Source organism: Artemia sp. Qi Xiang Cuo, chromosome 2, assembly GCF_049724085.1.
Source record: "Artemia sp. Qi Xiang Cuo chromosome 2, ASM4972408v1, whole genome shotgun sequence".
NCBI lineage: Eukaryota > Metazoa > Arthropoda > Branchiopoda > Anostraca > Artemiidae > Artemia > Artemia sp. Qi Xiang Cuo.
Genome location: NC_142795.1, coordinates 84,143,991 through 84,156,847, shown reverse-complemented (window position 1 = coordinate 84,156,847; position 12,857 = coordinate 84,143,991). Strand labels below are relative to the sequence as shown.

The following is a 12,857-nucleotide window of genomic DNA, read 5'->3' as shown; positions in this document are numbered from 1 at the left end:
AACTTATAACAAGACTGGTTTGACCTCTTAGAGAATCAACCAAAGGACTCGAGAGCCGAGTAAGTCAATTGTATTTCTTTTATGTGGTTTTGCATCTGATCGGTAGTTCTATATCCTTTTCTTTTTTCTTCGTTATATATTTTGAAATTTATAAAGATTGTTTTGACCTCTTGGAAAATTGGCCAAGGAACTCGAGAGCCAAGTGAGTCAATTGTCTCTCTTCTATCTATTGTTGCATTTGATCTATAGCTCTATATCAATTTCTTATTTCTTCCTTATGTATGTTGAAATTATAAAGAGAGTATTTTTGACCTCTTAGAAAATCTGCCATTGGATTCAAGAGTCCAGTGAGCCAAATATCTTTTTAAAGTTACTTTGTTAGCATAGCTAGGGCCAAAACGGAATCAAATGACAATTTTTAAATAATTAATGGGACAGTTTATTTTTAAATAATAAACTGTCATTTTTTTTATTATTATTTTTTTTACAATGTTTCCTAGTTAGGGTCATACTACCTCGTGGCTTTGTATTTGTCTCTAAACGTGGGTTAAATAAGATGTTTTTTTCACAAGCCTTCTATCAAAAGCCCCGAAGGACCGAATTTGTAATGGGGGGGGGGCAAAAGAAAAAAACTTCAAACAAAACAGGTCAAAAGGTAGAAAAAACTGTTAAAAATAGTTAAAATACATAAAAAACTAATTTAGATGTAGCATTAAAAAATATGAAAAAGGTAAGAACGAGCGAATATATGCAGAACATGGGCAACACCTCCACAAGTAATAAAAAAGATAAACTTTTTTTTCCATAATGGATTTTTTTTTTTTTTAACGGATTTTTTTTTTCTATAATGTAGAGGGCAAAGATTTTTTCCATTTCTGGAGGTAAAGCAGTCAACAGGAACAAGATAGGAACAAGATTATAAAAGGCCCAAGATTGGCGGAATATGAATAGGGATGTCTTGTGTGATTTTTTTTTCCGTGGGAGGTTTTATTGTGGCATTTTGTAAAAAAAAAAAAAAAAAAAAAAGTAACAACGTAACTCTCCTGCTAACAAACAAAAAATATACCGGGTTTTAGCCAACACAAAGTAAACATTAATTGTATGCTATAGGCCGGTATAGTAATACTACACTATTATAGTCAAATTATACGTTATTTACTTGATATCAATATAGGAAAGATAATTACCTCCTCACCTACCTTTATTTGAACGATTATTTTCAGAATAATCGTGAAATATGGATACTGGGTTGGATACTAAAGGAGTTATGTGTCCTTTGACTACAGAAATGTTTTGAGTTTAAAATAATGGACCACAGTTGTGTGCTTGTCCGCAGATAGGTGAAAAAGCTGGATGTATTCCCAGAGATAATGCCGGCATTGTACGCCGGCCCCTTGAAAAATCACGATAATTTGGTATGAGAAATCAACTTTGAAAATCATAACTACCCTCTCCCCGAGAAGGTTTTCAGACCACTCCCAGCTAAAAGATCTGCTGAACGCCCTTCTAATGGCTGGTTTGTAACTATACAACAACCACTAGTATTGCTTTGTACATAGCTTGTAATAGCCGTTCGTTTTATATTGAATGTATACATGTTTATGTACTAATGCGCCGTTACATAGAATATATGGTTTCTGAAAGTAGGAGTTTTTGTTTTTTAACTTAAACATTCAGTGAATTTTAAATAAGTTTTACAGTTAATGCCGTTAAATTATTATTGTTTTATTTTATTTTTTTTATTTGAAGTTTAGACCTACAAGTTCACCACAGGGGCAAGCGAAAACTTTGAGTTGTCTTACTAACGTAAGAATACTGACTTTAGGAAGCTGTTTTTGAATGTGAAAAAATTGCGGTAGTTGTATTATCTCGATAAAAGATTCAGTGAATTATAAGCCCATGTCTTCTAAATGGGGACATAATGGGCAGCAAAAAAGGAGAAAATTGAGGAAATTTATGACAACGAGCACAAAACATCAAAAAGCTTGCCAAATAGCTTTTTTTAGGAAGTATTTCAGCCGTTTTTTGTTCTTTAGTTTTAATAATAATAATAATAATAATTTATTTATAACCCACTGCATAAACAATGTGAAAATAATGGAGTAAAGAGAAAAAGGAAAGAAAAAATAAACACACACATCACTTAAAGTACATAGATAGACAAATAAAAAGAAAATTCAGCGAAACAAACGAATGAGACCATGGTGAGGAGACATTTTTTCATAGGCATTTGCAGACAGTTTTATATGTAAATCACGTAGTTTTTTAATTATATCATGTGCGTTATACTTTTTAATAATACGGCGATTACGAAATGACAACGGAAGATACAACAAGAATTTGCAATACCGATAATAGCATTTCCTTAATTTAGATAGGTCATTCTTCCTAAACAATATGTAAAGCCCTGAAAGGTACAAAATAGCAAGTCGAAAGAAAATTGAATACAATGATACTAAGGCTTTATGCATGTATTTCGACCAGTTTGCAACAATCTTGGAATACCCACATCTAATCTCAGTACATGCGTCCCTAAGACTGCAAGTATCAGCAGTCTTAGAGAGCACACAAGGAATATAACGCTAAAAAACATTAGGGGAAAATACACCTCTTTGGCATACTCCACATTGAACACGAAGATTCTCCTAGGCATTAATCCCGTTCAACTTTAACCGCAAACAGGCTTTACTATACTAATACCTCAAAAAAAAAAAATAATAGAAGTGTTGACACCATTTACAAAAATTGAATAAAGAGCTTGACTATGTACCATACTGTCAAAAGCTTTAGATACGTCTAGCGAACAAAAATGAATCTACTCATTTTTATCGGCATTCTGGCGAAGTACACTCGCGAGTGCCCTATGAGCATGGGCACAACTAACTCTCGTTTTTTTTTCAAGCTTTGGATTTTCGTCTTTATCTTTATCGTCTTTATTCGCCAATTCTTAGTATTTATTTATGTTTTATTTAATATGTATATTTTTATTTATGTTTATTAAGAGTTTTCGTACATTTGTTTTCTCCGTTTTTCGTAATCAAACCCAAGGTAAGCCTTTTTTTCTCTTTTTTTATGCTTAACCTTGCTCCTAAGCCTCCCCAGTAGAGGCCATTACCCACATATCTTTGACTTCTCTAATTTTTATGCTAGCTCTTTCTTTCCCTATATTGTGCATTTTTTTTTCTTTCAGCTGTTATAATTAGGATGAAAAGATGCATTAGCCAGTTTGTTTGTTTTTCTCTTAGCTTTTCTTCATTTTTTCAAGACTTTCTTTGTATAATGACAGAAATGCCCGATATGTTTTTTAAAGAGCGAGGGAACGATGTTGCTATGTAGAGAGGGCATGTTATGACAATTTTGATTTTAAACCACTTCGGTGTTCGGTAGTCCTCTTTTTTGCCCACTCGTAAGCTCTTAACCAATTAATCAATAATTTAATCGTGGCCTTAACCAATCGTAAGCCCTTAATGGGTGCTTAAATTGGTAAGCCCTTAACCAATTTAATGGTGAGTCGTCTTTTTGTAGAGCGCATTTTCAAACCAAAGTTCTCAGAGAAGATAGTTCACGTCGAATGTATGTTCACAATGCTACCCAGTTAGAGGTGAGGAATGCAGATGAGGCTTTGGAAGCTTTCAAGCATGGTCAAAAGAAGCGACGGGTTGCTCAAACTACGTTAAACGCCGAATCATCTCGTTCTCACTCTGTGTTTACAATTCGTTTAGTCCAGGTACTTCTTCTTATGTCTTGGAAATTATTTTTATACCTTGGGTCATGGAGGAAAAAATAGACTTAGGAACTTGGCTGCCCTCTGATGAATTTTTTCCTTAAAATGGTGCTAGAATGATCAGTTTACGGTTGAATAAGCCCTTTTCAGGGTTGTTGCGATCATCACATAGGACGAGTCAGAAATTTTTTTTGAGAGTTTTGAAAAATAAAGGCATAAGATAGTGTCTTACAGCGATCGGTCTTAACTAATTGTGTGCTACCATGTAGACTATAAGCTACTGATTAGTGTTTCTAGTTGAATGGGTTGCTACTAATATTGGGAACTAAAAGAAGAAATGCGACACGAAAAAGGGTGTGTTATAGAAATCCAATATCGTGGGGAACAAAGTTCGACTCGTTTGGCTCAATAACTAAAGTAATCTATCAATTAATTATTGGTTTTCGTGGTTTTGTCACATTTTGAACAATTTGTCCTGATACAATGTTTTACTGTGTGTGAATCAGCCTCCTGAGTCTGTCTAGTCTAATTAATTTTCTCCAAGATTCAAGGTTCTGGTGTCTATAGCAAAGGGCTAGCTTCAAGGTCTTGATGTTTCGTACCAATCGTAAAGCTTCAAAATTAACTTACACGGTTATCTTAAAAAAAAAATCGAAGAACTTAAAGAAAAATGACATAGAGGGTGCGTTCCAGCACCCTTGTTATTTATGTTTTTATGTCTAGGTATTATTATCGTCTCGTAACTATGTTTTTAATTTATAGCCCCCTATTGATACTGTATTTTAATAACCCACTCAATTGATACTAAACTGTGACTTTTTTGTCATATTTTCTTATATAACATATGTCAAAATGTATGTCAGGGTGACAGGGTATGTCACCCTGAATGTCAAAATAACATACAGGGTGCGTTCCAGCACCCTTGTTATTTATGTTTTTATATCTGGGTATTATTATCGTCTCGATACTATGTTTTTAATTTATAGCCCCCTGTTGATACTGTATTTTAATAACCCACTCAATTGATACTAAACTGTGACTTGTTTGTCATATTTTCTTATATAACATATGTCAAAATGTATGTCAGGGTGACAGGGTATGTCACCCTGTATGTCAAAATGACATACAGGGTGCGTTCCAGCACCCTTGTTATTTATGTTTGTATATCTAGGTATTATTATTGTTTCGATACTATGTTTTTAATTTGTAGCCCCCTCTTGATACTGTATTTTAAAAACCCACCCAATTGATACTAAACTGTGACTTGTTTGTCATATTTTTTTTCTGGCTGACGGTTCTGTTTCCCTGATTTAACATGTAATTGCTGATAATAATTAGGACAAAGCAAACATGCCATAGGCAATATTGTGGGGCTTTTCTTAGTGGCCAGAATACATCTTATGTCAAAATATTAACCTTATGTCGACGTCATTGACATTTTTTTGTATTGTTGATATTACAATGTCTCTTATAATGCTGAAGAAGGGAGGTGGTTTTACTGCTACTACTACTACTACTAACAACTCGCTTCAGCACCAAGCCGCCTGCGGCCAACACAGCTACACTCTTTCTCAATCCCAGTCTATTCGAAGTTTCGAATAGTTCTTTACACCCTCTCAAAGAGTCGCAATTTCCTTTAAATCCTTTCTTACGACTTTTTCCCATCCCATTCGAGGACGACCTGCTTTTAGTTTGGCCTTGGTGATTGTCCGAAAGGATGATCCTTGGTAATCTGTCATTTCTTGTTCATGGATTGTGTCCTTACCATCTAAATATTTTTCTTATGATAGCCCTGGAAAGCGGGACAGAACCATATTTTTCGTATAGCTGGCTGTTCAAAATGCGGTCAGTCAAACGGCTACCCAAAAGAATCAGTAAACAGTTCTTTTGCTAAACATCTAACAAATCTTCCACTGTCTTTCTTAGTGCCTACGGATCAGCACCACAGTTGACCAGTGTCATCACTGTAGCTTCAAATATTCTAGTCTTAGCTCCCATACTTATCTTCCTTTTCCTCGAAATAATTTCAATTGTGAAAAACACCCTGGGCCTTGGTTGTTCCACTTTTAAATCTTGAGTTCATCCACCATCGTTACTAATAATACGTACTACCCAGTAAAGTGAAGCTATCCCCTAAATAAATATTCTCGTTATCCAACGTGACTTCTTGACCTTCATTTATTCTCGGTCTAAGCGACTTAGTCTTCTTAATTAATTTTAAAACCTTTTCTCGCACCCTGAATCCTCAAAACCTCTAAAAATCATTCAGGTTGCAATAAATTCCATCTAACACACTCAAATTATCAGCATAGTTTAGGTCTAGGAGAGTTCTACTTTCCATTTGATTCCATGCTCTCCCATAGCCTTTGGCGTGTTCCTTAGGACAAAGTCCATCAAAATGACCCATACAAAATGGGTATAGAACGCAAACCTGATTAACTCGTGATTCAATACGAAACCAGCTACTTACCTCATATCCTACCTTAACCGCATTAATTATTTTCTTATAAATAACACTAAACACTTTAATGTATTTATCTGGTATACCATAAAAGGATAGGACTTTTACTAAAGCTCTTCTGTTGCTTCATCAACCGCTTTTTCGTAATCAGTAAAACTGAGGACTAAGGGTGTGTGATGGCTCGGGGTTGGATGACTATTCCCTTTGATATTTGTAACACCTGACATCTTTCGGTTTTTCAGCAATTTTATTCATGATCTTCGCTTCGCACCTCCTTAATTAATATTCTAATGCTCTCATTCCTCTTAGTCTCGTATGATCTATCACTCAAATACTACTTGTACAAATCTCTCCTCTTTTATACCAAACATTAAAGCGTTTTCACTAATATTCCTGACTGCGTTTCCAACTTCCTCCCTAAGATACCAACCGCTGCTTCACAGACTATTTTCCTAAAAGTATTCCATCCACCTATAACAGTGTCAAATATTAGGCTCTCTTATTTAATATTCAAATGTTCCTTGAAAGTTTCTCTCAAATTCTTACCCTGGAGTCCGCCAGTGTCACTACTTCCCAGCAGGTAGTTACCCTTCCTAAATTTCAGTTTTAGATTAACCCTAGAGGCTACTGGATGTTGATCATTACTATTAACTTCAATAACAGCATTCCAATATACCCTTGTGTCTTCCGTCGATCCTTTCAGTCTTCTGTTTGCAATATCACATTCAATAAGGTCGGGCATCTTACCATCATCTGGGTACCATATTAACTTACTATTTTATGACTAAACATTGTACTGGCTACAACTAGATTGTTATATCTACAAAATTGCAGCAGTTTATAACCATTACAGTTTCGTGGATGTTTACGTTAACCTAGTCTGAAAGTACTTGTTTAAGTGCAGAATTTTGTACGTCACTTAACCCCTTAGTAGATTAAACTACGTACGCAGTGCGAAAGCTGCTTAATCCACCTCACGACCCGTTCTGGGTGTTAGAGACCCTTTAGGCTGGACTTGGGCTTTGGAGAACATTTCTCATTCACGTTTTCTTATGATTAATTGAATTAGAAAATGCTTAGAATAAAAAAAATTAAAACCAGACTTTAAATCCTATTTAATCTAGATTTTGGTTATCATTCCAGAACCAGTGTCAAATGGACTACAAAATGTTTCACTCGATAAATTCTTATTGCTATTTTAGCAAATGGAACTTTATACTAGCTTGAACTATTTTACTGTACTTAAATTGGATTGGACACATTTCAATGGCGCACCTGCGCCATTTGGCTAAATTAATACGGTTGTGGAAATAGTATGTGTCTCCAATCAGTGATGGCAAGACGTTTTTGTTAGTTGACAATTCTGTTCCTATGAGCTTACAGAAAATTGCTAGTAACAATTGATATGCCAGAAACACACTTCAAAATCACAACCAGTGATTAATCTTCTTTTAATTTTCTCCATCTAGATATATTATGAGACATTGCTGTCAGAATGTGGTACTTATGAAATATCAAGGCATTACACCATGGTATAATATAGAAAACTAGTGCGCTTTTATTCGTCTAAATCATTTGAACAAATTTTGTCTTCGCAAGGTTTATCTAAAGTTAATCTATGGGAGTGTTCATTTTTATCATTTTTGAAATGTGGAACAGAGAAGAAATTTAAATTCCTTTATGTATTTCCGTATGTTTTTGTGCTTGTTGTGGAACCTATTTTTCTATTTAAGAGAACGCAGCTTCTGTCTTTTTTCTTTCTTTAATTTGTGCCTACTTACTTTCATTTCAGGCTAGCTTAAGCGGAAGTGCTGCGGAAGTTGTTGATAAAAATACGATGACAGTTTCCCAGCTATCACTCGTTGATTTAGCTGGATGTGAAAGAACGAGCCGCACCAACACAAAGGGAGATCGATTGAAAGAAGCAGGTACCTTTTTTCTTCTTAAAATGTTAAGGTAGTGGAATCCAATCGGTCTTGGCTTTACTCTATTTAGCCATGGCTCTCAAGTTTTTATTCACTTCCACTAAGTTGATTTGAATTTAAAAAATCAACGGACTCGACCCACCGCTTACCCTTTACCCACCACTGTCTTATTTGTTGTCCATCCACCATTGACAAGCTAAGTGTGTAGCTATAAGTATTCTTTTAGTTTCAAGATTTTAATCGATTTCATGTCAGAAACGATGGATGATGTTCCCAAGTCCTACGTATTATAGGACAAATCATTGAAGTGCCTGGTGGCGAGATTTAAATTTAATTTGGAGCTGATAGGTAAAGGTAGAGGATACGGCACTAGAGCCTCTTAAAGTCCAAACGCCGGTGCTGATCTCCGTTTCAAGGCCCTTCATCCAGGAAGTGTAATGAGGAATTGGGGGCCAGCCGTCCTGTGCTTTTGCAAATCCTTCCTTCTTACCTTCTCTAGATTTCTCCAGGTACCTATTTAGAGCTGGGTTGACTCTCGCTGAGCTTACATATTCACATCACTGACCCCCGTCCCATATCAAATACCAACCACACTAGGAATCGAACCCCGCCCTTCGGACAAAGGATTCCAAATCCTTTAACGCACTTTGAACTTAGCGATATTTTGGACCTGCATTAAATTGTATTGTACTGATGCATTATATTGTAGATTTCGTTATGTTTTGGTAGTTTTTTTTTTTTTTTTTTTTTTTTTTTTTTACCTGGCTGTTGTTTGGGACATGTAGGGCCTCTACCTTTGGGGCGACTAAAAATGACATGTCAAAACTACTTACACAGAATTGAAAATATTCAAGATCTTCAGTGCTTGCACTTTGTAATGATATCCGTTTGAGGAAATGTGGTAAACTGTAATTCAAACTGCCTTTATTCGAAGTAGCTATACCAAGAGCATCAGAATGCTGACTTTCCTTGCTGACTTTAAAAATGACTTTCAAATTCCTTTCAAAATTACTTAAATGGCTTTGTTAATTGACTTTCAAATTCAGACTTTTATTCAACTTTGGTTCATTCATACCTTTCGGCTACACTCTTCTTAAGACCTTTTTATTCAGAAACTGTCATTGTATTTTCTCACTTTCACTTTCTCACTCATCATTCTCACTATATCTCACTCATCATTCTCACTATATCTCACTCATCATTCTCACTTTCTCACTGTATCAGTTCTCACTTTCTATGTTCTATAAGGCAATAACGATAACATTAGTTTACTAAAGAAGAATATGCTAACTTTTGTTCTTTCCTTCCCTGTCAAATCAAATTGAGCTATGATATGGAAAGCTAGCGTAGAAAGTCCTTATCAATCATTAATTTTATTGGACTTATCACTCCTTAATACTGAAGAGTTGCCTTTTCCTCTTTCAGTAACTAAAATCAAGATTATACGCTAATAAAACGTGGGAATTCTAAAGAAGAAAAGTTGGAAAGGAAAAAGACCAATCTCTTTGTGCTTACCAAAACAAAAGTGTACCCTGGCATTATTTCACAGCATCTAGGAACAGAATAATGTCACAACTTCGATCTCTATGGATTCTAATGACCAAAATTCCTACACAAAAAAAAACTTCCACCGTTATTAAGGTAGTTTTTTTTTAAAGGCAACATGGTATTTTTGTCGGTGTTTCCGAGTCAAACCGGGAAAATAAATAAGAACAGCTAATTAGTCCGCAAAAGTTCAAACATTGAAAATCTGTTGCTCCCAAAATGACTATAATTTCAAAGGAAAGCTGCACCTTTTTAAGCCGTTTTGTTTCCAGATTGTTTTGGCATATTTTTGGCTGAGTTCTTCTCACTTTTCTTGCCGTGTATTACAAACGTGTTTAGTATGAACCGTTCTTCTACTACCACCCTCTTCCCCCTTTTTTCTTTTTAAACCTCTTTTGCTTATTTGTTGCATAAAAAAAGATAAACTTCAATAGACCAACATTGTTGATATCTAAGAAGAAATTTATCATTTGTAGGTAATATAAACAATACTTTAATGACGCTACGTAATTGCATTGAGGTTCTTAGAGAGAATCAGCTGAGTGGCGCCAACAAGATTGTGCCATACAGGGAGTCCAAAATCACTCACATTTTTAAGTCCTATTTCGAAGGTGAAGGGAAGATCAAGATGGTTGTATGTGTGAACCCGAGAGCTGAAGATTTTGACGAAACTGTGGTAAGCTCTGAGGTCTGATGCTTGCTTTGAGTATTTATTGGTGCATCTTAAATTCTTCTCCTACATTCTTCTTCTTTTTCTTGCTTCTTCTGGTCTGGTGCTTGCTTTAAATTCATTTATTGATGCATCTGATGTTCTTCTCCTTTTCCTCCTTTGTTCTTCTCCCTTTTCTGCTTCTTCTCGGTCTGATGCATCTAATGTTCTTCTTCTTTTCTTCCTTTGTTCTTCTCCCTTTTCTGCTTCTTCACGGTCTGATGAATCTGACGTTCTCGTGGTATTCCAGTGTTCTTCTCCCGCTTCTTCTTCTTTACGGTCTGATGCATCTAATGTTCTTCTCCTTTTCTTCCTTTGTTCTTATTACTTTTCTTGTTCTTCCCGGTCTGATGCATCTAATGTTCTCCTCCTTTTAGTCATTTTTTCTTCTCCCTTTTCTTTTTCTTCCCGGTCTGATGCATCTAATGTTCTTCTGCTTTTTTCCTGTGTTCTTCTCCCTCTTCTTCTTCTTTCCGGTCTGATGCTTGCTTTGAATGCGTTTATTGGTCCACCCAATTTTCTTTTTTTTTTTCTCTTTCTGTTTGGTTATTTAGAAATACTAATACACAACCTCCGTGCAACTCTAGGCCATGCAGTATTTGAAATTGAATTCTGGGTCTTGTCTTTCGAAGCAGATATTAATCCCACTGTGCCACTGCAGGTTTGCACCTAATGTATGGATTGCCTCTAAGTTTTCATTCATTACGGCTTTTTTCCTAGTCATCATATTTTCTTGGCTGTTTCTCCCTCCGCTGGCACTCCCCCCCTCCCTCGATGTTCATGTCCTGTGTTTTTGTACCTTTTATTTCAGTTTTATTTTAAGCCAATGTTGTTCCATTTCTTTAAAAAAAAAAGGTAAATAATACGGCATTGGACTTTTACAGTCCCTACCGGCGATGCTGATATCCATTTCTCGCCCCTTCAGCCAGGAAGTGCAATGGGGGGTTGGGGACCAACTATCTTGTGCTTTTGCACACCCTTCCTGTTTACTCCAGATTTCTTCAGGTACCCATTTAGAGCTAGGTCTGGCTGGGTTTACAGTCATGCCACTGACCCTCGTCCCAAACCAAATAATTGGATATACTAGGATTCGAACCCTCGCCCTCTCGAACAAAGAATCCTAAATCCAGCGCACCAATCCACTCGGCTAGGACGGCCGATAATTAGCATTTGCTATTATTTTAATTTAAAAAAAAGCAAAAACAAGAAAATTTCATCACCATAGACGCAGCATATAACCCTTTTTATTTATTATAGCCATTTAAAGGTCTTATTTCTTTATTTATGGTTAATTATCCTTTAGGATAAAGGTAATGACATGTAATTCACGACCATTAATGCTAATTTGTTTCGAGATGTAAATCAGAACAGTTTCTTACCTTTTTCATAAAGGATCATTACTTCCATGAATTTCGGTAAGCCATATCGGTGGTGGGTAAGTCAGATCTGTGTCAGCAATGGCACACTACCAATCGATAGTTAGCCATTTGCTGTGGCCTGTCATTCCTCATTATTTGTTTCTCTTTTTTAACCATTTTCTTTTATTTCACTTTTGCCAGTTCAAAAGGCGGGATCACAGGTTATGAAAAAAGATTTCGTTTTTTTTACAATGGTTTACAATTTTATGACCTAACAATGGGTCAATTGGTGATGTTATTTCGTTTCCTTTGCTACATATGGTCTTGTAATAATGTATTTAGCTTGCAAATATATGTCACGAAAATAAATAATATCAAACTGTCAGTTTAACTATTTGTGGACTTGTTCATTAAGGTATTGAGTCAAAGGTTCCAGCTTCACGGTTGTAAGTTTGAGGGCTGAAGGTCATTAAGTTTCAAAACTTCAACTTATGCAGCTTGTAAACATATAAAGATTTCAACGTGTAACAGATATTGATATAGTAAGGTATGATGTAGCTTTTTGTGAATTTCTTTGACTGGGTAATTCTTTTCAGTTTTGTTTTTCCAAAATCAGAAACAGTGTATCGGAGGTTGATGTTAAATAAACAATCTATAATTTTGAAAAAATTAAAAAATCAAAGAATTTTCTGCTAATTTTCTATTTTGTTTTGTGTCTAGGTCTGAGATTCCAACTTTGAAAAAAAAAAAAACATTAAGTGGGTGATGGGGAGCCTCCGAAATTCCAGTAGCAACTTGTACATAAAGTTGACTCTCTGGATTCTGTATGAGGAACGATATATATTTTTGAAAAAAATCCCTCAGTCAACAGTTACAAGTATTTGAACGATATAGATCGACACGGACCAATCTCAGGCACATCTTTCAACCTCTTACATATTTCATGCATAATTTCTTGATAATTCTGTTTAATTTTTAATAAAAAATTGAAAAATTGTACATTTCAAATGAGTTGCCATTTTGAATATAAAGGCTGCCATTTTAGGATGTTGTGAAGGTGTAGAGGGTATATTTTAGGAAATCCTGTCTCCAACCCAAAATTAGGGCTCTCTTGGCCCTAGGACTAACGGATACA

The 12,857-nt window shown here is 35.5% G+C and overlaps 1 protein-coding gene across 1 annotated transcript in view; it reads left to right on the top strand.

The window, feature by feature from the left end:
- Window positions 1-12,857, top strand: part of LOC148955715 (kinesin-like protein KIF23) — an 89,177-nt gene that overhangs the window by 29,702 nt on the left and 46,618 nt on the right. The window contains exons 8-10 of the mRNA XM_089107893.1: window positions 3,526-3,727; window positions 7,978-8,113; window positions 10,132-10,331. Coding sequence (XP_088964019.1) covers window positions 3,526-3,727; window positions 7,978-8,113; window positions 10,132-10,331 — 538 coding nt within the window. The remainder of the gene's footprint in view (window positions 1-3,525; window positions 3,728-7,977; window positions 8,114-10,131; window positions 10,332-12,857) is intronic.